This window comes from Maylandia zebra, linkage group LG11 (assembly GCF_041146795.1).
Source record: "Maylandia zebra isolate NMK-2024a linkage group LG11, Mzebra_GT3a, whole genome shotgun sequence".
Classification (NCBI taxonomy): domain Eukaryota; kingdom Metazoa; phylum Chordata; class Actinopteri; order Cichliformes; family Cichlidae; genus Maylandia; species Maylandia zebra.
Genome location: NC_135177.1, coordinates 10296526 through 10324453, shown reverse-complemented (window position 1 = coordinate 10324453; position 27928 = coordinate 10296526). Strand labels below are relative to the sequence as shown.

Below are 27928 nucleotides of genomic sequence, written 5' to 3'. Positions count from 1 at the left end.
CATTACTCGGCTGGTGTTTCTTATTGACAAAAAGTTGCTGCTTGAGTCACAAATCTTCTCTAAAATAGTCACTCGTGTGTGGGGTCTGGGTGTTGCTCAGATTGTAGGGATGTAAATTTGTTTACACCGTCACAGTATGTCAATGTGTTTTCCTTAGGAGGATAAAAAAAAAGCTCCTGTAATGTCTGTCATCAAATTTTTAGGTGAAGACATGTTGTTAAGGTTGAAGTAAGCTTAAGTTTTGACATGTAGTAGTTATGGTTAAAGCTCCAGAACATTTCGAACTGAACGTAATGCCCCCTGAAATCATGGACACACTAATAAACTACTGTGTGTATGTGTGTGCACGAGTGTGTGTGTGTGTAAATTGTGTTTGCCTGTGACACACTGGGACTAATTCAGTTACTCAGGGGTTCTGTAGCATAATACCTTGTAATGACACACAATCTCATTTTGTCCAAGGAGACACATCAATCTTTTGGATTTACTGTGGGGAGCACAGTCTGTCCTGGTGAGCGAGTGTGGAGAATAGTGTACGGAGTGTGTGCGTGTTTGTCCTGAGCATATATTTGTGTGTTTGTGTGTTAAGCAGTGGGAAAGAGGGAAATGGAATAAAGTGTTCAGACCACTGGAGCTGAAAACTACCCATACATTGGTTTGATAAACAGCAGGAGAGGCCACTGTGGTACACAGCTAGAAGAGGTGTGCACATATGTCTGTGTGTGAGTGTGTGTGCCTGTCTGCATATAGTCGTGTGTGTGTGTGTGTGTGTGTGTGTGTGTGTGTGTGTGTGTGTGTGTGTGTGTGTGTGTGTGTGTGTGTGTGTGTGTGTGTGTCAAGAATGAAATAGAAAAAGAAAATGAGAATTCTGTTGTGGAGGTGTATGTGCGTGTGTGTCTTGTGCTGAAGTGCAAAATCAAAATGAGATTGTGTGTATATTGGGCATCCATGCGTCTCTGCGACTGTTCACACATATGTACGTGAGAAGAAAACCTTTTGTAAACACCCTTCATTCTGCTGTAATTCCACTTTTCTGAAGCACATCAGCACATTTTCTCCATCTTTTGTTGCTGCTTGACATGATGCATTTTCACTTCTGCTCTTTCAAGAGAAAAACAACACAGAAAAGAAAAGATGAGATCATTGACCAACGGCAAACAAAATGAAAATGCAGTCAAGCGGCGCGGTCCAACGGGATTCTGTTGTACGACGTGGAAGAGATATGGACCGATATCATGCAGAATGACTGTGGATATTAGAATCTGAAGTTAGAGAAAATATACCTGCTCTGATTATTAGGTAAAAAAAATGATGTATAGGAGAAGGAAAAAGAGACGTTGATCTCGAGTCCCATTGACTTCCATGCTGTTGCTATGAAACTGAAATTACAAAACATAAGTCTTTTTAAGTTATCGAATAACTTTGCTAATGAGTTTGCATCTCTCCATCTTTTCTTCTTGTGTGACACTCCCCTTTAAAGCAGATACTTTTCTATAACACCAACACCTGTATTCCTTTTGTAACATTAGCATTCTTAAGTGCCTATAGGGAACAAATAAATACAAAAAAACATTTAATAAAAATAATAATGTTTGCCTTATGCCAGATGCCCCACCTGATCCAACCCCACAGGGATTCGTGTCTTCTCCCAGGATCGCACCAGGAATCTTTCGATTATGCTATTCCCAAGTGACACCCTCTATAAAGTGCGCACTCAATGAGTTTTGCTCTGACTTTTTACCTTGCTTAGTCAAGGAATGTGCCATATAAATACATAAATCAATCATAATGACATTGATTGATCTGCAAAGAGAAACGGTTAAGAGGACTAAGAAAAGAATCCAAGCACGGAGGAAGCTCTGAAAGTGAAACACGCCAATCACATACCGATGACTGTCATTTCTTTTCTTGGAATAGGACCAGCATGATTATTCAAAGTCAAAATTAGAAAAGCGAACTGAGAACTAAGAGTTAAAAATACACATAAGCACAAAAGCTGTTTTTTTGCGTTGTTTTTCAGAAGACCAATCACAGCGACACACTACTGATGGCGAAATTTAATGACAGAAATGACCATTTTGAGCAGACTGGAATTAAAATGATTACTGAAGACGAATTTAAAAGTAATCCTATCAGACATAGAGGCTAATATAACTTCTAAATATGAAAAAAAAGGGCTTTCTCCAAATTTTGTGATGTTATTTGCTTGACACTTTAATATTTACTGGGGAGGCAATATTCTTAATACTGAAATATTAAGACGGGCAGCACATGCTCAAAAACTTTTGCACAAATTTCACTGAAGCTAGGGCTGTGCGATATGACCAAAATCTCATATCCCGATATAAGAATTCTATCATCCGATAACGATATAAATCACAAAAATGTAACATTTTCTGTAAATTCTGTGAATCTCGGGCAGCTTGACTTGCAGGAAGTGGTTCCAGCTGGGCGTCATGTAGCTGGAGTCGAGTGTTTTAACAGATGCATGAAACGATACATTTTTAGACATAAGTTGTAACAGCCGCCGTTTCTTTTTGAGTATTTATTACACGGCGTGCTGCGGGGAAAAGCCTGTTCTAACGTTTGAGTCTAAGGTTTATTTTTTAGCACCTGACGGCTCTTTTTTGCTTCTCATCCGTAGATACTCTGCATCCTCTTTCACGTGATTCAGTTTATTTTGAAAAGTCTCAACAGGATCTTGAGCTTTATTGTGAAAGGTTTGTGGAAAATAAACAAGCGGACACGCAATGGTTTTACCGTCGTTGTTGCTAACGACAACGCATAAAAACAGGCGCTTGTCCGTCTGTAGTGTGGTTATATTACATATAAGAGAAAGAGAGAACTTTAAGAAATTAATATAGCCACTACAGTGACCATCAAAACCATGAAAAAATATTGCCGTAAACAGTTCATTTTGCGACACAACAAAACAAACGATAGCGTAAAATGAAACGATAGACGTTTTTATATCGTCATCCGATATATATCGTTATATCGAACAGCCCTAACTGAAACAACATTGAGACACAAGCAAACAAATTAAACCACAGAATAAAATTCACATCGCTTTCTGTTTAAATAAGAAACACCTGCCATCCAGCACCTGTATGCAGCTTTTTTGTTTCAAGTAGCGTGCATTGTTTGTTGTTGCTAGCTGACATGCATGAGTTCAGAACTGGCCAGTGGACCATCTCAATCCAGTCTCCAATATCCTCCAACCTTAACAAACCTTCCAAAGATAAAATAAAAAACTACACTTAAATCAAGTCTCCACCTGCAGCAGCTTCTGTTAGGGTGGCCTTCCAACTCGCACACAGCAGATCAAGGACTACGATACCCAGGTGCTCTTAAAAACGGCAGGGTCTGAGTGTGTCAAACTGTGGGATGAAAGCATCTGAGGACTGCCTGTAGTTTCTTCCCTCGTTTAGTTTTGACTAAAGCATTTAGACCTTCATTCTGATCCGTCCTTGTTACTCAGGGATACGTAATGTCAAAAAAACAGGAGTCATAAAGTGATGTTGTATCTGCAGCTTAACATCTGAGTCCTAACCCTGCTCTAAGGCTAATTGATTTTCTGTGCACCAAGACATTAGTGACCCCAAATTTACCCCACTCTCAGCTGGCTAAAGTGTTGTGCAATACACCTTAGACACAATGGTTAACACAAATCTACGTGAAGGTCAGCACTAAAGTTGATAAGGCCTATTATTCCACTGTGTCGGCTCGGAGAGGGGACACAAATCACAGGAAACAAGGAGGCTAACACATAGGGGGCCTCCCGGATAACACAAATATGTTCACAATGCACTCATACATACATTTTTTTACATGCTCATCTGGCTTTGTTTACATTGTGTCTGTGTGCATAGCGTAGGTGTATTTTGCTACACTGATTGTGGTTGACTATATAAATACATTAATGAAAACAGCAGATAACAAAATAGAAAAAATAAACTGTTTTTTTCTTGAGATTATTAAAGCCAAATACAAATAAAGCATCTAAAACCGTCACGTGAAACGTTTTAATCATCCATTCAAATCCCTAACAATGGATTCATGCGATATTCAACACAGTAATGGGAAGATAAATTAGCTTTCTGTTAGTAGATAAGAACATTACTATTAATGTCACGAGGTGAAAAGAAGAAAAAAAGAGAGAGAAATCAGGGACAGGATAGAAAACCGTGAACAAAGGAGAGAGAATAAATTGGTGTACAAGTTCCAAGGTTATCCATTATAGTCCCTGGACTGAGAAGAGCAGCAGCTACAAGAGGAAGAAATGTTTACTCTCCTGTAACAAAAACGAAGAGCACTGAAATTTATCATGCACTCAATTTTCTGATCCTCCGATCTATTTGAAACCTATTGTAAACCTAATATGCGGGCATCCAACGGTATATTTTTGCATTAATATTTATTTTAATTGAGATCTATAAATTAAAAAAAATGCACCATCATTCCATTGGAATATTTTGTTTCAAAGGTTTTTGATACCTCTTGATATTAGCAGTTCAACTTCAAACTATTTGTTGCAAAGGACGAAAAGCCAGCACAGCGCTCAGTCGTCACAGTGCAGTCGGCCTTCGGGCAATTCTTCAAATGTGTTTCAGAGAGCTTTGAAACACAGCCTAGTCTTGCTGCCTATTCTGATACCATCCTGTCCACCTACTGGTCTGCTGGGAGCAACAATACAGTTAGTTATTGGTTAGAGGTTAGAAGACGGGATCATGTGCACCTGACTTTAACACGCTGCAATCTCAATGACAGAGAGAACTGCCTGAAATGCAACTAAACAGAGAACGGGGAAGAGACAGCTAATGAAACGTAATGAGCTGTAACAGCGGAACAAAGGACTTTTTTTACGCCTGGAATCTAATGGCAAAGGTTGATACAGACACAGCAAGACACACACACACACACACTTAATGACCCATTCTGTGCAAGTGGTTGTAAATTCCTGTTTATGACACTGAAGCACCACATCTGAACTTGCTCACAAAAGGGTTTTGAACACACACACACACACACACACACACACACACACACACACACGTCCCCAATGTTTAATCAGAATTTGACACCCAATCCCAATGTCTTGTTTATTTGCCTGTTCTTTTTTGTTCGTTTCCCTTTTTTCAGGGAGATTTTTCATTATATACAAAGTTTATTCCAAACACTTTGCATTTTTCAGCCCTTCGATGTATCGTTGAACGATCACATATTAAAATCATAAAAATATTTGAAAATACACCCCACATAAAACACTCACAATTAAGTTGGCCACTATATTTCAAATAGTGTTTAAAAATCCAAAAACAATCGCCGTCGGATTTTCAATCCATGTAAAACAATCCAAAAACAAATAATGAGGAGGAAAAATTATACCAAATAAAGAGCACAAGCAACAACATGAAGTCAACATCAAAAATATAAGGAGCGTGGTTTTCAAAGCAACAAGATCTTATTCAAAAACTCTTCATCCCATTCCCACATCTATTGCCTCCATTGCTTCACCACTCTCACTGACTATTCAATGTATCCACAAGGTGTGAAAAAGCCTAGGTTGATAAACATCCAAGTTCTCAAGGTTTGAATTACATGGAATAAGAGGCAGATGACACTATGATTTTCTCATTTTCTGGGATTATCCATTGCTGTACCACCTCTAAAGCTTACAGAGAATGGTCCAACAAAGAGAAAATATCCAGTTAGTATCAGTTCTCTGAGTGAAAATACCTCATTGATGTCAGAAATCAGAGGAGAATAGACTGAATGTTTGAGCCGATAGGGAAATAAGCGCTCATTAGAACAACGGTATACTTTTAGAACTAAGGTATGCAGAACAGCATCTCTGAAAGCACAGAAGATTCAAGCAGATGTTTGGATATATTGTGCATGATGATGGCTCCAGCAGTATAAGACCAAGAGCCACTCAGCTCAGAACAGGAAGGTGAGGCTATAATTCACACATGCTCACCAAAAACTGGACAACAGAAGACTAGAAAAATGTTATCGAGTCCAATGAGTCTCTTCTGCTGCAACATTAAGATGGTACAGTCAGAATTGAACATCAACATCATGAAAGCACGGTCCGTCTTACCTTATGAGGTAATAAAGTGGTGTAACGGTTTGGGGGATATTTTCCCTTCATACATTGGGCCCATTAGTATAAATTAAGCATTATTTAAATGCTACAACTTGAGTGAGTATTGTTGCTGACCATGTCCATCATCCCCCTATGACCACAATGTACCCATCTTCTGATGGCTGCTTCCATCAGCACTTTCGGGATGTGGTGGAACGGAAGACTCACATCATGAATGTGCAGCAACTGTGAGACGCCATCACGTCGATATGGACCAAAATCTCTGAGGAATCTTTTCAGCACTTGCTTGAATCTATGTTATGAATAATTAAGGCAACCCTGAAAGCAGAAAGGGGCCCAACCCACTACTAACAAGTGACAGCAAAAGTGGCCAGTGAGTGTATATTTGCAATACAACATGCATAATATATATGACTCCCAATGTTTGGAAGTGTGAAAGTGAATCCAACTCAAATCCAAAATCGGAAGCAAAATGAAACCAAATTAAAATTCCCAGCTATTTTAAACAAGCTATTGTTGAACCAATATTAAAGAAACCAAATTTGGACCCATCTCTTCCAAGCAGTTAAAGACCAATATCAAAATTACCAATGGTGTCAAAGATCTTGGAAAAAACAGTTGGAGAACAACTTAACAACTTTTTGGAGAAGAACAATGTTCTGGACATTTTCCAGTCTCGTTTCCGCAAATTGCACTCCACTGAAAAAGCTTTGCTTAAAGTGTCTAGTGACATTCTGATGGCAGCAGACTCTGGAGAGTACACCATTCTGGTTATGCTGGATCTCACCTCTGATAAATAGGCTGAAGGACTTGTTTGGGATAACTGGTGTTGTTTTAAAATGGTTTATGTCATATCTATCTGCGAGTTCTTTTACTGTGTGTATGAATCATGTGTTGTCTGAATCATCAGTTCTGCCTTCTGGGGTACCTCAAGGATCTGTTTTAGGTCCGATTCTCTTTTTGCTGTATATACTCCCTATTTGTCTCAACAAATCAGCTCTGGATCGCCTTCGAACTCTACAGAATGCCGCGGCAAGACTTTTAACTGGCACAAACAAGAGGTCACACATTACTCCAGTTTTGGCTTCTCTTCATTGGTAAATTTTAATTATAACTTCTAGAGCTCTGCACAGTGAAGCTCCCCAGTATATCTCTGAACTGTTAAAACCTCATGCTTCATCCCGAACACGTGGGGATCGGGCTTATCGGGCACTGGCACCAAGGCTGTGGAACTCCCTGCCGTTGTCTTTACGCCGTCTAGACTCCACTGACTCCTTTAAAAAGCAGCTGAAGACATTTTTATAGAAACGAGCTTTTGATTTTAATTTTGTTGCCATGATGCCAGGTCTCGCTTGGAAATGAGATTTTTAATCTCAATGAGATATTTTTACCTGGATAAATAAAGGACTAAAATAATTAATTTCTTCACTGTTTTTTTATATTATTTTTTTTTGTATTTCTTTTTTTATTGTGAAGCACTTTGTGATTTTTATCTGTGAAATGTGCTATATAAATACATTTGGCTCACTTACTTACTAAAATAAACCTACAAATGATATAAGGATCAATATCACAGGAACATGGTGGCCCTTTCAAAGTACAATCCAGGACTGTTGTTCATTTATGTAGCTAGTAAAGACAACTAAAAGTAACTGTGCTACTGGCCAAGAAGAAATCTAACAATGTTTCTTTAATACAAAGCCGAGGCTACGTATGGCCTAGCTGGACTATGGTGAATGTATTCTGATGAGATGAAATTAACTTGGTGGGGGCAGAAAGCCAATCTAATGTGGATTTAACAGGAGCAAATGAAATTAATATGCAACTTAATGAAACTAATATTGTGAATCAATCTGAACACAAAATTACATTTTCATAGGTACTCCCAGGTGAGTCACTGTGCCAGGCTTTTGGTAGGATTAGCAATAATAAAGCAAAGAGGATGGTTCCCTAGGTTCATCTACGAGATCCAGAATAAAATTAGCATGTGCAAAATAATTTATTTATTTCTTCTTCTTTTGGGAGGGGGTGTGTTTGTTTGCTTGTTAAATTGAAAATATGAACTACTTGACCTTTCACTCTGTGATCATCTAAAGTTCTAAAGCTCAGAGTCGTCTAATTGTTGGGGTTTTCGCTGAATTGTTGTAGTGTCTTTGCCCTAAGCACTTTGAGATAACTGTAATCTGGCGCTTTGATTTACTACATGTTGGATACCATTCTAAAATTCAAAATAGCACTAGTAAAATTCTAAGAAAAAATATCTTAGACATGGCAAAAAAAAAAAAAGCATGGAGATATCAACCGGGTTTAAGACACGTTCAGTTTTTAAACCCTAAATTTATACGAGATTTGCAACTTTTCAAAGATCTGTGGAAGCCCTCCACCCTGAAGCATGACACCTACTTGACATTTGGCAAGAATAGAAGAGAGCGCCCTCAAATCAATGCATCCCACGAGTTCATATAAAAAGGCAAATTGGCAACAAACTCGAGACATTAAAAGCTACACGAATGAAGACACACACACATAAATGGTTTTGAGTGTTCTCTTCGGTTATTTTTAAAAAAAGTGAATGTGAGCGCCTGTGTCCCACACAAGGATTTCTCTGTTTTAACAGCTGACAAATGTCACCAGTGATGTCACCAAGACCTCAGAGGAATAATTACGACTGATCATCCAAAACTAGAAAACATAAAGGACACATTTTGTCTTCTTTCCATTACACCCCCAAACACACACACACACACACACACACACACACACACACACACACACACACACACACACACACACACACACACACACACACTTTAACCTTAAGAGGACCATGTCAAATTACTGACAGCAGTGGCTGACCAGCTCATACAAAAGCGCATATTAAGCTTGGATTTTCAGTAACATAAGTGTTATCTGGAAGAGATTTGGTCGATTCACCCAATCAAATATTTGAATAATCCACTATTCTACTGAAGCCGTTTTGGTTAAAAACAAGAGGATTTATTTGTTGCCAGCCCAACCCTTTGAAAAACAACAGCGAGATCATCTGGATCAGACACAGACCTCCTGCTGGCAGGAGGCTCCAAGAGACTGACATCTGCACACCCATACTGCAACACAAAGCCACAAACACAATTCATATACAGTGGTGTGAAAAGTCTTTGCCCCCCTTTCTATTTTTTCATGTGTTTGTCACGCTTACAGTAAATGTTTCAGATCATCAAAAAAATTTAAATATTAGACGAAGATAACAGAAGTAAATACAAGATGCAGTTTCTAAATGAAGGTGTTTATTATTAAGGGGGGGAAAAGTTTGTGAAAAAGCAACTGCCCCCTAAACCTAATAAAAGGCTGGGCCAACCTTAGCAGCAGCAACGGCAATCAAGCTTTTGCAATAACTGCCAGTGAGTCTTTTATGGTGCTGTGGAGGAATATTTGCACACTTATCTTTGCAGAATTGTTGTAAATCAGCCACATTACAGGGTTGTAAAGCATGAACTGCCTTTTTAAAGTCATACCTCATACCATATGTCAATCAGATTCAGGTCAGGACTTTGACTAGGCCACTGCAAAGTCTTGATTTTGATTTTCTTAAGCCGTTCAGAGGCGGACTTGCTGGTGGGTTTTGGATCACTGTCTTGCTGATCAGAACTGTTGTGCTTCAGCAGTTCTGATCAGCTGGTCATACCTGGGAAACTTCACCACTGTTCCATGTTGTTGCCATTTGTGGATAATGACTCTCACTGTGGTTCGCTCGAGTCCCAAAGCTTTAGAAATTGCTTTATAACCTTTTCCACACTGAAAGATCTCAATTACTTTGTTTCTCATTTGTTCCTGAATTTCTTTGGATCACGGCATGATGTCTGACTTTTGAGGATCTTTAGGTCTACTCAACTTTGTCAGGCAGATCCTATTTAAATGGTAAATGGACCAGTTCTTGCATTACGCTTTTCTACTCTGGGCACTCAAAGCACTTTATATAACTTGTCTCATTCACCAATTCATACATGGCTTTTTTCTATGCTTTTCCTATGCAAGTGCTTTCTATCTAACCTTCACACACATTTGTTCATATTCCAACGATCACTTCTTCACACAGGGCCATGTAGGTTTGAATTTATTCTCCCTTATTATTAAATACCTTCCTTTACAAACTGAATTTTGTGTTTACTTCTGTTATCTTTGTCTAAAATTTAATTTTCTTTGATGATCTGAAACATTTAAGTGTGACAAAAAAAAAAAAAAAAAAAACAAACAGGAAATCGGGAAGGGGGCAAACACTTTTTTACACCACTGTATCTCCAGGTTTAAAGACCCGCTTAAGCAAACACAGCAGAAACAGTCAAAAGTGTTAGTGCAAAGGTACACAAAGCAAGAGTTACAGATATTTAAAAAAGAGGCTGAAGTTTTGAAGTGACTAAAGAAGTGACAGAGCCTAAGGTTTATTTACTGAAAATTATATACATATGTTAAAATATAAGAGCAAGGAAAGTGCTGAAAAAAGAAGAAAAATAAACCGTGCAGCTTCAAATATTGTGTCTTTCAGACCAACCAGGAATAAACCAGCTGCACTATGGTGACCAATTTTAAGCAACACTTAGAACATTACAGAAAAGTGCTGTCTCTGATGTGCACACTTGATGGCAGATGTTGCAAAAGACGATTTATTTAATTGAAATCCTGCCATTTGGACATGCTAAATTTGACACCGATCAGAAGTGTCAATTTAGATGAAAAACAGTGGCCGAACCAGTTAAATGTACAGATTTTCTACTTGGATCAGCTCAAATGTGGTCTAAGAAGCTTTACTCTGGAACTGAGCTCTGCAGATTATGAACATCTGAAACACAACCCGCTCTTCAGGAAAGACTCCCACAACTTCTCAGTTAACCTTGGAGTATGCATCCATTATCATCATGTATGTTGTGTAATAATAACATCACTTTGAACACATCTTTGAGGTAAAGGATGATACTCTCTTCGCTCTAGAAGTACAAGCACGCAAGTGAGGGAATACAACAGGCTATATATTTTACTACCACCAACAGCAATGCTAGTGGTTATACACCAAAACTGATGTTACATATAATGACTTCAATGACTGCAGACACTATATAGGGAGACCTTTGCTGACAAAACAAATACAGTTTTAAGCAGCAGCATGATAAGCATGATCTTATCACGTTAAGTGCGAAAATAAGCATAAGAATGCTGCTGCAAGTAGTCCAACAGATTCAAGGAGAAAACTAGTAATTCAAGTAAAATCTTCAACCCCCTCACTGACTGTAATAAATGTAAACACAAGAGGTTCAAAGAAAGAGACGATGCACTGCTGATTATGTGAAGTCTACAACTTCTTAATGGTGCTTAGGAACAGCTTAAGCTTGTTTACTCGACAGCTAGCTAAAAAGCAGGAGGGCCTGAACACATCTGTACAAGAACAAATACTGTGCATTTAAGCCTAGAATGCTATACTCATAAAGAGGATTATTGCTTTGGTACAAGAGTACTTGGTCTGGGAGTCAAGCCATTAATATATAGACCCGGAAGACATGCATTCGGATGATTGATGGATTATCCTCAGTGGAGGTCCAGCACTAGGAATTAGTCTGTCATAACCCTTTTTAACTAGTCTACTGAGAATATAGTGCATGAGTTAGAGGACACATATCTGTAAACAACATAAAATTCACCCATAAAGTCCAGCTGTGCAAGAGGATGTAGGTCTCAGAGTCTGTGTATTTAAGACTTAATTATCAAATGTATATAAATTGACAAAATTTAGATATAATGTAGAAAAACTATTTTTAAATTAACTAGGAGTGACTTAAAAGGCAAGATCCTGCAGATCATCACAGCGATGATGGAGAAAATGCGTTTTTTAAAATTATGCTTTTGTAATAGTACACTGAGAAAAAACTGAGAGGCATGTTAGGCACGCCACTCCCCTGCTGATTCAGCTGCATTGGCTCCCTGTCAAGTTCAGGGTCCAATTTAAGATCATAATCATGACTTATAGGGCCCTGCACAGTGTAGCTCCAACTTAAGTGATCTTCTTCTTTCTTATCACCCCAGCAGGTCCCTGAGATCTTGTGACCAGGGGTTGCTGGTTGTCCCGCATACAAGGTTAAAAACAAAAGGTGACAGAGCGTTTGTATCAGTGGCTCCCAGACTCTGGAACTCACTCCCTTTGAGTTTGAGATCTGTAGACTCAGTCATGTCTTTTAAAAAGCAGTTAAAAACCTGTCTGTTTAAATGCGCTTTTGGTTGATTTTGTTTTGTTTTAGATTTTAATGTCCGTTTTCTGCCTCTGTAAAGCACTTTGTGATTTTATCTTGAAAGGTGCTATATAAATAAAATTTTACTTTACTTTACTCCTATTACATTTCCACTTGATAAATACCAATATATGTTCATGAACATACTCAGATTTCATACACGCATGCACACCTTGTGAAGTGATTTAAAATACCCTTATTAATTAGGCATAGAGATGCGCTGCTCAAGTAGCTGAGCAACCACAAAGAGAGAGCACACCGACATGCACATGCAGCAAACTGGGAAGGCAATAAAACTGTATTCAGTTGTAACATAAACACTTTAGGCTGTGTTTTCTGTTAGTGTCTCCGTGTCCTACCCGGTGTTAATGGAGATGATTTCAATGAGAGGGTTCTTCCTGATCTTGGGGAGGTCCAGTCGAGCTCCTCCAAGTCTTCGGCCTCCATCTTTCTTCTGACCCAACAGACGAACCGAGTGGCCTGAAAAACAACAAAAACAAATCGTCTCACATAATCAAATGATCCTACTAAAACGCTGACTGACTATCACACTACTGTCCATGTGCAGATGGATGCAAACATGTTTAAAAAGGCACACTGAAGTATTTTTGTTGCTGTATTTTAAATGCCAAATCTGAATTGCACTGCTAAAGAGAAAAATAAATACAATATAACAGACGTAAGAAACATTTTGCCCGTATTGGTTGTCAGAGCACTTGCTCTCTCATGAGTATGTCTCTCATCAAACTTACAATGCAAACAATGAGATTATATTTGCATTTCACCCACAAGCAAAATTCCAAACAGAAATCAAACTTCCCATTGTGCAAAATCGACCTCAAATAAATCGCTCTCATCTACTGTGGATAAATTTAGTACGAACAGGACAATGAGCAAAGACATAATAGCAGATCGAAGCACATGCAAACAGGGTTTTTCCTTCTCAGAAATGGACTTTGGGGCGTCTGGCTCTCATTAACACTGTTTTGGGGTTGGGAGGGGTCCTCAGCGTGTGCCCATGCACACTATAAAAGTTGGTATCCAACAAAAAGTACAACCAAAAAGAACAGACCCATCCTATGTCTAACAACCTCACACAGACTAGGGGTTAACAAACACAATGGAAACACAGTAGGAAGAGGGTAATAAGGCCCAGCTGAATACAATTAATTACAAAGGCAGGAAAAGTAAAAAAGGAGGGAACAAAGACGCAGAAAGCCACACTGTTTGTCAACATTCAAAAGAAAAAAGGAGGTAAACTAATAGACTGACCAAGAATAAAGTCACATAAAAAAATTGAAAAAACCAAAAACTGATAATATTAGAAATGAAAAAGGGGATTCCTCTACTTTACTCACAGTGAGAACTAACAGAAATTATTTATATTTGGCTATCATAGTGTCAACCAAGGCAAATGAAAATCCACAGCTGAGCCTAACAGCTAGTGACATCTAGCCTTTGGTGTGTGGAAATGGGACGCAGTACTCTCTCTTCTCTAACTGTTTAATAGGCTGCTAGCTAGCTGTGTGTGAGATGGAGGCGCTGAGGGATGGAATTGTCTTCCTGTTTTCATCCGCAATACAAGGGTCTCTTGGGAGGGTGGGTTCAGAGCAGGAAGCATGGTTATCAATTGGTAGATAAAAATGACAATCTGCCCCAGAGGAGGACAAAGAGCCAATCGCTGATGCATGACTGGTCTTAATATCCCAGTACAAGCAAGGAAATACAAAAATGTCCCTTGTGGAAAACAGCTGGGATTTGGACCACATTTGGCCCCACATTTTTTTTTCCTCCCCTGGATCTGTGCATCCACCCTCAGTCATGAAACAAGGATTGAAAACTCATGCATGTGCTAATAATGCCCTGAAACATTTGGAATATGTGAAATGTTAATGGCTACAAAAAGTCACAAGAGTAATTTCGGTGCAGGTTTGTGGTAAAATCTGTTTTTAGAATTCCCTCTTTTTCTACTTTCATATTGAACATTTATTTCTGCGCGGTGGGAAAATATACTTACTAAACATAATTGCAAACACAGACTTGTCAGGAAAAAGCAATTACCAGTATGGTGCTGGATTTCCAGATGTTTTTTTCCCCCAAATAATGAGCTTGTCCATTCTAATAAAACTGGAAATTGTCATTCCCCACATACTCCTTTGCTCTCTAATACTGCACAGGACCCCTGTCACTGTGACTACCGCAGAAGACTCTAGAAATAATCTCACTGCCAGCATGGAGTCACTCCAGGAACGTACCCAAAGCCAAATTCAATTTCAGGGCCTAGGGGACCATGAATGGGAAGCAAGAGATAAAATAGCTAATATGACTTGCTGAAGAAAACCAAAGAACGCTTCACTATTTGTCATCTCAATTACAGAGTTTACAGAGGCCAACTGCTGTGATGGGCAACCCTGCATAGTCATAGACACACACACTCCCGTCTACTAATACCACATTTTCTTGTGACTGACTGCCCTCCTCTTTTTCCTTCTCAACTTTCCTCAATCTGTTCTTTTCTTTCCTTTAAATCTAAACTGCTAGAAATGTCCTATCCACTCATAATGTCCCACTAAAACACACCAGAAAAGAGAAGGAAGGAAAGGGAATGATAGATGGATGTGAAGCTAAGATTTGTAGATGCTTGGATGATGATGAAAGATGTGTAGGATAGCCAGATGGATGGTTTGGAGGGAGAGGTAGAACGCTAAAAGGATGACCTGTTGACCTGTGTCTGATGTCTTATAAGCAGAGGGTCTTGTTGAGCTTTCTAGGTTGATTGTAAAGTAGCAGGCAGGAATGGGGGAGAGCTGATGGGAATGTATTGAAAAGAGGGGACAGAGGTGGCAGATGAGAAGGACGGGAGGGTTTCCTGTTTTTCCATTTATCCTTTCAACCTAACTCTTTATTAAATATGTAAGACCGTCTTTGAAAAAGCTGTTTATGTCCTGACCAAATCTCACACCAACCAGTTTTGATGGGAAATTTTCTCACACACGCATCAAATGCATGAGCGCTACAACGCCAACAATTCCGAAGAGTGCTTCCCTTAAACGTCATCCAGGTTTTGATGCTTTACAAGGAAGATTTTTTGGTCACATTTAGAGGGGCTCTCTCAGAGCGGATACGATACTCAGAACATCTTCAGATGACTTAAAACATAAGTAAAAGTCCTAGTTTTTCTTTCTTCTTACTTCACTTACTATCATCTGTCTGCATCTGTTCAACCACACTTCTGCTCAGTTTTTTCCCTCTGCATTGATAAACAGGTTATTAATACTGGTGAAATAAGGCTCACAAGGTTATATTCTCTGATTTGTAGCTGCACACATAAATTATCCTAACTATGCTTTTCCTACTCCCTGTCTTTGTGTGGCATTCACACACCAACTATAAACTGTTTCCTTAACGATAAATGAATATCAGGTGAAAAAGTACTATCCAAGGGCATTTCTCAGTGAAAGAATATGAATATTAGGAGTCTTAATAATAAAAAAGTCCCAAGATCAGATTATTAGTATCTTTTTGTGGGTTTTTCCATACATTCTTCTCGATTAAAAATATTTTACTCTTTTACTCATTTGTTCTTGTGGTGTGTATTTGTCTGTTGAGCATTGCCGAGAATCATAAAAGCTGCCCTTGTAAAAATGTGTATCCACGGGTGTCATTAATGTGTCTTTTTTTGTTTTTCCGTAAATGGAACTGCCAGTGGGCTCGGAATACAAGACGGAGTCAAAGCACGGGTTGTTGTTAACAAGAAATTAACTTGTGGCACAACTAAAACAAATTGATCTGGATAATCAAGCTCGTAACCACAGTAACACCACCACCAACAAATAAATAACACTGTATAAGTGAGCATGCACCGACTAAGCCAGGGAGTCAAGCTGAGATAACACGACGGGATAAAAACACGTGCTATCATATACTACAGGTAGTAACTTGAAGTCTTTATTGCACAGATGCACTATGATAAAAAAGCAGCTTTACAACTATGATGTATCCTCATGACATCAAGGATGTTTAATTCATTTAAAGCCTGGAACTAAATGAAAAAGTCACACACGCTAAGAAGCGAGTCCCCAAAAGCATATGAGTACTCTTGTCATGTGGAAAACAGGACCTGCAAGCAATTTTGGCACAGCAAAGACCTGTATCTATTAGCAGTTCATTGAAGTAAGTATTTTAGTAGCCATTACGATAGGCAAATCCCCCAGCTTTAAGGTTTATGCCAAGGCCTCTGAGACGAAATAACAGCTCTCAGTTTATACGAGGTCATAAAGAACAGTAATGATACTGGGGAAATTAGTTTCTATGGAGGGGCTGATGGTGGGAGGAAAAGGGGAGGGAAAGAAACGGGGGGTGAGAGGCGAAAGAGAGGAAGGGAAGAGATCAAAAGATGTAGGAAGGGTGGGAGAAAGAAATGGGGAGAAAAAAAGACAGAATGAGCAAATCACAGAGAAGAAAGAGGGAATAAAAGTCACAGAGTAGATGTGTGACTGTGAGCTTGTGTGTAGGCTCACAGTTTAGGCTTGATGACACATTGTAAAATTAAGCCTTAGTCCAGCTGTCCTTCATTAGAGTGAACCCTGCAGTGCAAAGTAGTCACTCAGACGCGCGCACACACACACACACACACACACACACACACACACACACACACACACACACACACACACGCACGCACGCACGCACAGTGTAAACTCAATCTGTTCTTTATTAGAGAACAGCTGGGGGTGTATGACAGCTTGACTAGACTCACTCACACTGTAAACTCTCTCTGACCGTCATTAAACAGCTAAGTGTGGTGGTTCGCTAACAGTTTAAACGGATGACCTATAACTGCCATGTGTGTCTGTCAGTGAGCTGCTCAGACAGAGAGGATCATTTAAGAAGCAGCTCAGACAGTTAGATCGGTTTCAACAAAAGCTGAAGACTTTTGCTTTAAAATACACATTTAAAACAATTATTTAGTCAAATGTTGTTGTTTTTTGTTGTTTTTAGTTTACCATGACAACATAAAAAGCATGCTCTTTCCATTCACTTTGGAAAATACTACATTTTTTAACAACCTTAACACTATTATAGCTAATAATTTTTGATTTTTTTAACAGTGTTAGTATAATATTAAGTCATCAGCATTTGATTATGTGCTCTTCTGATGCAGTGTGATACACTCTGATTCTTACTGGTCAAGTAGACTGTAGTAAGGTAGTAAAAGTGGAGAGACTAAAATAATACACGCGGTGGTTAGCATGAGCAAGAAGGTCCTGAGTTCAATTCCACCATTAGGCCTTTCTGTGTGGAGTTTGCATGTTCTCCCCGTGTTTGCGTGGGTTCTCCCCGGGTCCTCCAGCTTCCTCCCACAGTCCCAAGACATGCACTTAGTGGGGATAGGTTAGTTGGAAAGTCTAAATTGCCCATAGGTATGAATGCGGGAGTGAATGTGAGTGCGAACGGTTGTGTGTGTATATGTGTTAGCCCTATGACAGACTGGCGACCTGTCCAGGGTGTACCCCGCCTCTCGCCCTAAGACAGCTGGGATAGGCTCCAGTGCCCCCCGTGACCCTGCCAAAGGATGAGCGAAAGCGAATGGATGGATGGATGGTTGGATAAAATAATACATCCTTGGATCTTATTCCTTCCATGCATAAGTGCAAATTTGTTTTGTGTTGTAGTCGGGATATGGATTTGTGTTAGAGGACCTTCGTTTTGAGTTTAATTGCGGTGGTTAGCATTACGTTAAAGACCACGCAAAGACCGTAAAACAAGAATGCGTGTGTGTGTGCCTTTCTGTGGTAAAATACCTTTAACAGCCTCGTCCACTACTTCCACCACTCGATCAATCTGCTGGACCTGTAACACAAAGAAACAAGAGAAAACTTTATTGATCCTGAAAACCCAAGTCTTCACAGTCAAACAGAACCCTGATATTGACGACCCACAGACACACTGATACTCTGATCCACATTTAAACAAGGTGGATATGCAAATATACACAAAGGCCATATGCAATAAGAGCAGAGACAAACAAGCGCAAAAAGCTACAATCACCAGGCAGGATTAAGGAATATGGATTTCCTAAATGCCACTGAGTGTTTATTGTGCATGTACTGACAAACACGTTCTGTGATAGATCCGACCACATAGGTAACAATAAAGCATTACCCAAGTCCATAGCTGTGTTTTTCTCCTCATTGTCTCACATAGAAAACAAATCCTGCAGTTCTGCTAATGGCTACTATAATGAACCACCGCACTAATAAAGAGAATAAACAAGGCCCCCACAGGCCACAGTTTAATAACAGGCAGACTTTAAGTAGGGTAATCTGGATACTAAAAGAGCCAGAATATTAAACGAGGAGTTCAAACTTTACTTATCTACCAACCGATATTACATGAAGAGGAAAGGAAGCAGAACGAGTGAAAGAAAGAAAGAAACAGAATACTAAAGTAGTGACAGGGGGGAAAAAAACTGGTCATTTTTCTGCTGTTATTTTCCTTTCGCTCTTCCCAGCATCCCTCACACCTCGAATTCTCTTCACTTTCACTCTACACTGGCCCTTGGCACTGGCTCTCAATGCCTTCAGGCCCATCACTTAAAATAAGCCTCCTTTCAAACACACACACTCAGATTCACACTGTGCTTTGCAGGAAGCAGTTACTTGCATGCCACATGCCTAAGTAAAACCTTTTTCAGTGTAATGGTCAAGCAATCTGGGCCCATTCAGAGCAGCAGCAGGCGTCCCTACATAGAGTAAAACTCAGGTGTGCATTTCAGCTATTAATTTAGATCGCACTTTTCAACTTTGGCTGTTTTTAAATCCTCCATTGTACCCATAGAAAGAAAAGGATAAATACTGATATATTCAGCACATTTGTTGCATGTAAAAGGCAGTCACAGGTCTACTGGACGACATACATTTCTGCCTGTGCTTAAGCTTTATTTTAAGGTTTGTCGTTCTATTACCATAACTTAATGACAAGCACTAATGCGACATCCATAGTATTTGGATTAACCTTCGATAAAGTAATTAAAATTGTATATTTTTAAAAAACAGGACCATAAATACTGAGGTGTGACATTTCCTGCTCACAGCTTTGCATGCCCATTCCGATCCTCTGATTAGTTAACCAGCGCTGCGTAGGTGTGCGTAGGTGTGCGATGCATGGCAGTTACAGGATGCGACAAGTCTAGTTAAGAAAAGCGAAACACTGCAGTCTTGCGTGACTGTCTATGAAGCTCACACAATACATTTGCAGTCATTAAACAGCAACCTCAAACAAAACAGCACAACAGCAATAAAACACCACTCAGAAAAGCTGGCAATACGCACACAGGTCACAAAATGAATCCAACAGGAAGGCCCGCCTATTTATTTTTAACTACACTCCTTATCTGGCCGTTGGTGCAATCACTATACACAAATTCTGAACTTGTATTTGCATCCAATTTGCATAACCCACCAACTGCCACTATCATTACATGTTCCACTGTGGGAATACAGAGGGACTCTGCATTCTCATATATTTATGTCTGGGTTTGTTACACAGTGTGCCTGTTCATGCATGCGTGTGTCTTTAAGTTAAAAATGCTTGTCACTGAAGCTCTGGCAGTTATACGCTGTTTGTGCTTCACCCTGAAGCCTATTATAAACACAAGCCTGTTTATCTGAATAGAATCATATTATACATTATACATTACATTACATTATACTCTCTGCCGTTGTCTTTACGCTGTCTAGACTCTACTGACTCCTTTAAAAAGCAGCTGAAGACATTTTTATACAAACGGGCTTTTAACTAATTTAATTAATTTTAACTTGTATGTCTGATCTTACTGTAAAGCACTTTGTGATTTTTATCTGTGAAATGTGCTATATAAATAAATTTTTACTTACTTTTACTTACTTTACTTACATGCGTGTCACTATATCTGAATCGTATTAAGTTACATTGTGGCATTTTTAACTCAAACTGAATAACATTATTTATTGTTAAAGTATCTAACTTAGCACTTGAGCTGTCTTCAATCCATTCATTTTAAGGTAGTGGGAGTAATCAACACAATACTGTTTGATTTGTTCCCATTTTCAGCAGCTTGTTTTACTTTCCATAAAAAAAACAAAATATCCAATTATAGAAATAAGAGCACAGCTTTGTACGGAGATTTAGAAGGCATATCCTGGTTGAATTACATTTTTAAAAATACCCTGCCAGATTAGAGACTTTTAGTCTTTAAAACTTTTTTATGGCGCCAATTCAGCAAGGTGCTGGAAACATGATAACATCACACAAATGCTGCAGACTTGTCAGCTGCACATCTATGATGCAAATCTCATATTCCACCACATCGCAAAGGTGCTCTTCTGGATTGAGATCTGGTGACTGTGGCGTGCAGACATCTTCAAGAAATCAATCTGATATGAATTAAGCTTTGTGACATGGTGTGTTATCCTACTGGAAGCAGCTAACAGAACAGCGGTACCCTTTGTTCATAAAGGGTTATGGTCAGCAACAATACTCAGGTAGGTTGTGCTATTTAAATGACACTCAGTCAGTACTGAAGTAAATTGTATGGAGCCTGAACTGTTACTACAATGCACTGATCCATGTTTACATGTTCTTTACTCCAACTTCTGACACTAACATATGAAGTTTGGTAAGCGTGTGCAAATCGTAGCATCACTTTTCTTTTCTTAGCTGACAGGAGCTCTCATGGCACTGCCCATCTGCTTCAAGGTTAGACATGTTATGCATTCAGAGACGTTCTTCTGCATACCTTGGGTTTTTTGATTCACCGTTGCCTTCCTACCAGCTGCCACTCATTCTTTTTCTCCTGCTTTTGGATTATTCTCTGTAAACCCCTAGAGACGGTTGTGTGGGAAAATCCCAGTAAATAAGACGTTTCTGAAATATTCAGACTATCTCGACTGGCACTCTCAACCAGGTCACATTCAAGGTCACGTGAAGCACCTTTCAGGTTAAACTTCAGCACTGTGTCTTGACGTCTACATGCCTCAATGCGCTCAATAGTTGCCATGTTACCGGGTAATTAGTTGTCTGCATTAACAAGAAGCTGAACAGGTGTAACTAATGAAGTGGCCACTGTGTATATGTGTTAGGCATAGAAGTGTTAGGATGATTTTGTCCAGGCTGCACTGTGGCAGTGTGCTGAAAAGCAAACAAACAACGAACTGAATCAATTATTCAATGAGGAACACTCATTTAGCTATTAACCAACAACAGGCTTGACATATCCATTAGTTCCTTTCTGTGACAGCAAAGGTGAAACAGAATAATTCATCTGCTCTGTATCTCTTTGTTATGCACTCCAATCACTCACCAGTGGCTGGTAACCAAAGCAGAATAGCTCAGTTTAAACAAGTAACAAGTTAAAATGTATTTATTGTCATATTTGTCTGTTTGCCGCTTGTACTCTCTAAAATATATTAATACTAGTAGCAAAAGTAACTAGAGGCTAGACTTCCCCCATGCCACCTTTAAAGGAAGCAGTCTATGCTGAGGAATCACTGACGTGTCCTTTCCTAGCTCCGTCTCTGTTCACCCATAACACCTCCCCATAGTACAGGAGTTAATGTACCCGATCTTCCTTCTCATGCAGAACATTTGTGACTGGGAAATGTTCTGCCTGAAGAGAATGAGCCCAAGACAGAGCAAGGTTAGCTGCCCCGTGAATGACATCCCGATCAGTCTCGAAAAGCGTGTCCGTCTGTACTCGTCATCGGACACAAAGGAAGATAAAGAGACACACCTTTAATACAGCCAAGTCAAAATACACAGATGTTCACAGAAAGTGCACGTACCCCAATGATGCTGAGACCTTTGAGGTAGTCCATCCTCGGCTGGGCCTGGGGAACGCATCCTGCTACTACCACCTTTTTCTGCTGTTCCTGGGCTTTTCTGTGCAAAAGCAAAAAGAGAAATAAGCATAGAATAGCAGGTTAACTGTAATATATGACAAACACTACTGTTTTTCTGTTTCACTTTCTGATTTAACCCAGGAAAAAAAACTATGATCAAAAATATACAGTTAATATATCCTCTGGATTCTTTTGAAGATGAACATCTTATTTTAGAACCTCAACGGTTAAAATTAAAATGACTCCTTCATATCATATGTGCTAAAGTCTTCCCCTCCGACCATCTGTGTGCATGTAATTTTTGATCTCCACTAGAAAATTTCTTAGCCTGACATATTCTAATGCAATTTTCAGTGGGAGTAAATACTTTCCAATAGCTTGGGAAATGGATGAATCCAAGCTTATGCTTCATTTGGCAGAATGCATCTGGCCCCCGACCCATTAAAACAGATTTCCACAAGCCTTTGCCAAGCCAATCACCACTGTTTATTTAAAATGAGGCGTGTTTGATATAATGACCACACTGTAGGCTTTTTACATTGTCACCTCAGCCCTACATGGCACATTTCTTTGCTCTGACTGATTGAAGGTCCAGAGGCATTTTGATCTGTAGCTGATGAAAACAGCTTTTGAAATCATTGCTGGAGTAAGATGTTCCCAGTTAATTGCATTCATCTTTGCACGTAAGGCTACTGTGCTCCTAAGTCATTAATGGATAACGGCTTGACAACAGTGCAAACAAGCAAAATCAACTGCATGCAGTGATAAAAACCTGTCTGTATGTTCTAGCATATGAAACAAACCTCCAAATTCTTCTGATACCCAAATCTTAAAGTCAAACTTTATAAATAAATTACAGGAAAAAAATCTATTTAAAGTGTGGATTTAATTAAAAGTAAATTGTGCACATTATGAAATAAATCTACGTGAAACTTAAAAATTAATTAAAAAAAACTAATGTTGTGAGTTTATTGTACTTGCAATTTGCCCTGTCATGCAAATTGACTCTGCTACAAGTTATTAGGTGAGAAAATGCTCAGTATATGAAGCTGAGAACATCATTATTTCAGTCGCTAAATGGCTGAGCCCAAAAACATACAGGTCTAGTCTTTGATTGGCCACTGCAGCACCTTTATTCTTTCCATGTTCACACGTTTTGCTGTAGATTTGCTGCTGTGCTTGCGATCATTGTCCTGACGTAAGACTGAATTTCAGCCAAGCTTTAGCCTCCAATTTGAATAATTGGAGGCTAAACAGAAGAGTTCACAGTCGACGCCATGACTGCAAAGTGTCCTGGCCCTGTGGCTGCAAAACAAGCCCAAATCCTTATCCCTTCATGACCGTGCTGAACAGTTAGCATGAGGTTGGCTGATACGCTGTGCTTGTTTTTTTACAAACATGGACAAATATCTCCACTGTCATATGTCTAAACTACATCGTTCCAGAAATCTTGTGGTTTCTTCAAATGAAACTGCATAAACCTTAGCAATGCTGCCGCGTTCTTTTTAGAAAGAACTGGCTTTATCCTCGTAACTGTACTGAACTTTCACATTTATCATGCTAACTGCAGCCTGTAGCTTCTGAGATGTAGCTCTTGGGTTTTTCATCATTACATGATCTGAACTTGAAGGGAATATGTAAAAATTTTCCAATCATCAGTCCAACAATCGCCAATGGGCGATTGTTAATGCAGCGTTAACGCAGCTTAAACGCGGTCATCACGATTAAAATTTTTAACACTCTCGACCCATCTGGAGCGCAGAATGAACAAAATTTGGGCAAACTTCCATTTCAGGGATTTTGACTCAATCTGCGCTACAGATGGGTTCATTGTTAATCGTGTTAGTCGTGATGACTGCGTGTAAATGCTGACAGCACTAAAAAAAAAAAAATAAAGTCGCCAATTTGGGATTTCTTTGGCTTTAAACCGGATGAAACAGGTAAACCTATGGATGTAACCAAAGTGGTGTGCCGCCTGTGCAGATGTAGAATGCGAGCAAAGTACAGAAAAACACGACTAACTTGCATGAGCATGCATGTGTCCACCATCCGGCTGAGTATGCTAGACTATCACCAGCTTCTGCAGCTCCATCAACAAGCATTTGAGCGCACTCTGAGGACGCAGATGTAAGAGAGTGCTGTTAAAACAGTGCTATTAATTTTTTTTCTGTTGACTGCTGCAATTAGCTCCATCATTATTAGCAAACTTGCTCATGGGCAAATAAATAAATAAATCGCCCTTGTAAAAACTATCGATGATAGTCGATATATTCGTCCAATCGCCCAACCCTAGTATGAAGCACATATAGCAAAGCATGCATTACACCTGAGGTGGAAACAAACTAGTAAACAAAGGCACCATTTTTCCTTTTCACATTAACTAAGGTACATTATGTGAACATATATGTGTTTTTTATACTACTTAAATTGGTAATGCAGAAAATCCAATATTGACAAAACAAAGCAATGTCAAACATTTCATGTTGCATGTCAAATATTTACAATATTGATTAATAACTGGTAAAACACTTAACAAGGCTTTAGAAATCCACACTGATAAGACAATCTGAATTAAAAAGCAGCGAGGTAGTGAATTCGTGAAACAAACCAGAAGGAAATTGTGTGTGTGTGTATTTGTGAGTGTGCATGTGGATTTATGCAAGTCTTTATGTCACATCCAGTTAGTGACAGTGAGATTTAAGGCATTCGGTCTGTCTGACAAAAGCTTTTGGAAGAGCTGCCCAGACTCTGCAATGAATCTTTAATAATGAAGCCTCCTGACAGCTGGAGTGAAAGAGGGAGGTAGAGAGGGAGGGACGGAAGGGGGGGCAGGGGGGATGCTTGTAAGTGAGGTAGGAATCATAGGAGTAGGCAGCAAGGAGCAGCAATGAAACTGGATGCAGAACTGTCAGCTGTGTTTTAATTTAGACTGTTTGATTCTTCAGGAAAACAAAGAAAGTGATGAAGGTGGGGAGGGTGGGGGTGGGAGAGCATGGTGTGATGGGAGAAAGATCTGTGAAGGTAGACATCGCAATTCAAAGCCAGTTTAATCTGTCTCGTGTATGAGAAATGAGGGGACTGATAAAAGCTAAAGTTTGTATGAGAGAAGAGATGGAGGAGAAAAAAGAGATGAAAGCAAAGATTAAGGACTTTTGTCATTATTTGATTATAAGAAGCTGCTGGCATTAGGCGGTGTAGTTTCAGAACCAGAATCTGTTTAACTGGAAAAACAGGTACACAGTGCACATACAAGGGAATTTGAGTCCAGTATATTTAGTGTTATATAATGCTTGTATATAAATTCTAGGAAAAGGTAAAGAAAGAGAGTTTTCTGACACCAGAAAAAAAAAATGGTGGGCAGACAAACTTTCATGACTAGGTTAAGTGAGTCAGAAAAGCCCGGACAAAAGAGTCGGTATCTGTTTAGAGTAGCTTGTTCTTCCCACACTGGCAACGCCGCACATACAGACACACTCACAGTAGGGGTGCGTCTGCATAATTCACACCGTCTCCTGCCAAAATGCGCCAAACGTTCCTTTAATGCTCTGCTCGCTCTCTGCACACAGACTCTGAGCCATAGCTGACACAGCGAGTAAGCAGACAGCGCCTGAGTCGCCGCCTCAGTGCCCCAGGGGGAACGGGCCAATCACGCCGCACGCAGTTCCTGGGTGGGATGGGACGGAATGGGATTATGCGATGCGGTTGCCGTGGTGATACTTTTGAGCCCAACCAAGCGCTCGTTGCCAGTGACCCGGACTAGAGCAGATGTCCCCCAAGATCAGACGACGAGGTGTGTGTGTGTGTGTGTGTGTGTGTGTGTGTGTGTGTGTGTGTGTGTGTGTGTGTCTACACACACGTTTCTCTTTGACTTCTTTGGCACCTCGCCCTAAATCTCTACGGCCCTCTGTCAACTCTTTGTCACCACTCTCCATTGCCTCAGGACCACACGCACAGACACACACACACACACTGAACACCCACATGCTTCAACGATACAATGCATACACATGGTCCTGGCTGGCAATGCCATCAGTGCACAATATTCTATGCATACATGTATGACCTCTGTGATATGTATGCATGGTACAGAGTGCTGTGCTGTACATACAGGTTTTTAACAGCTCAGTAGACACAGTGAATCAGTCAAATTAAACCAGACTAAATGTCCAAGTGACTTGATCAGGTTGACTTGGGAGATGTCTCTGCTATGAATATGACATTAAAATAACTTAAGGCACTGGATGGACCGCAGTGCATGACCTATATAAAGGCCTCTTCAACTTTGTCACAACAAAACCTGAAGTGAAAGAGAGGCCCTTCCTTAGTGGATTACAGCAGCCGCTGAGATGTAGTGACATCATATAAACGGAGGTAATATGCTGAAGTCTCCTTAATTCTTACTCATTTGAAAATGGTTATGTTAACAAGAAAAATGGCAAAGATAAGATGAGATGACCTTTATTAGTCCCACAGGTGGAAAATTGGTTTCCCACCTGTGGGACTAAGATCAAAACAAAAGGTATCGATCTTTATCCTTTTTACGAAATGCTTTTTAACATAGCATATGTAGCGTCACTTTAGTAGTATTTATTTATTGTCATTGTCAAGAACAATGAAATTGCGTTTGGGGCTTCCATACAACCCAAAAAAAGAAGTTTTTTTTTTTTTAGTAGTATTTATTTATTGTCATTGTCAAGAACAATGAACACTTTGGGCTTATATGAAGTTTTGTGTTGACCTGAACAGAAGACCACTATCCTACACACTGCTATGGTCAACAAGATAGCCACCACCTCCCACAGAAACATTTAATGTGTATTTCCATTGTCTAGATCAAACCAGAACAATTATCAGAGGCACTAAAACCTAGACGCCAATCTAGTGAGGTTTCTTAGTCAGAGCAAGAATGAAAGCCAGGAGTCTGTGCATTAGGCAGAAATTATCACAAAGTTCTGTGACTCAGACTTAAAAATCAAAGACCGATTCAAACTTTCTTCTCCTTGTGTGGTTCTGCAACAGTTCCAGTGTGTCTGCCATTGTTGGTTTGCTCCTTCCTATGAGCACATTGTGCATCTGCAAGGCCCACTCGATCTCATTCAGTCTTGCCAAATGGCAGCACTTTAATTTTTATTTTATTTTAACCTTAGGATGTTTCAAGAAAACGTAGCATGGGCAATATGACCCCAAGGAAAGAACATAATACCATATATTTGAATATATCTGGTCACATCAGACCAGATATATTAAGATGAGTTTGCCGCATCTTCTCTACACAACTTTGATTTCCATGGTATCATCACAGTCACACGTGTGCAAGTGCAAAGTACTGTAGCATCCCACTAGAAGTGGTCTAGAGGTGCACAAGGAGCTGATGCTGACGGAAAAACCTTCCATCCATCCATCTTCTTCTGCTTTATCCGGGGCCGGGTCACGGGGGCAGCAGCCTAAGCAAAGAAGCCAAGACCTCCCTCTCCCCAGCCACCTCCTCCAGCTTATCCTCTAGCCGAGAGATATAATCTCTGCAGCGTGTCCTGGGTCTGCCCCGGGGCCTCCTCCCGGTGGGACATGCCCGGAACACCTCACCCAGGAGGCGCCCAGGAGGCATCCTTGTCAGATGTCCGAACCACCTCAGCTGGCTCCTTTCGATGTGGAGGAAAAACCAT

At 39.8% G+C, this 27928-nt stretch overlaps 1 protein-coding gene across 1 annotated transcript in view; it reads right to left on the bottom strand.

Annotated features, from left to right (window-relative positions):
- cdkal1 (CDK5 regulatory subunit associated protein 1-like 1) overlaps positions 1–27928 on the bottom strand; it is a 258575-nt gene that overhangs the window by 160038 nt on the left and 70609 nt on the right. Inside the window, exons 5-7 of the mRNA XM_014410796.3 lie at positions 22209–22305; positions 18189–18237; positions 12744–12864 (exon numbers count right to left, since the gene is read on the bottom strand). Of these exons, the coding sequence (XP_014266282.2) occupies positions 12744–12864; positions 18189–18237; positions 22209–22305 (267 nt within the window). The remainder of the gene's footprint in view (positions 1–12743; positions 12865–18188; positions 18238–22208; positions 22306–27928) is intronic.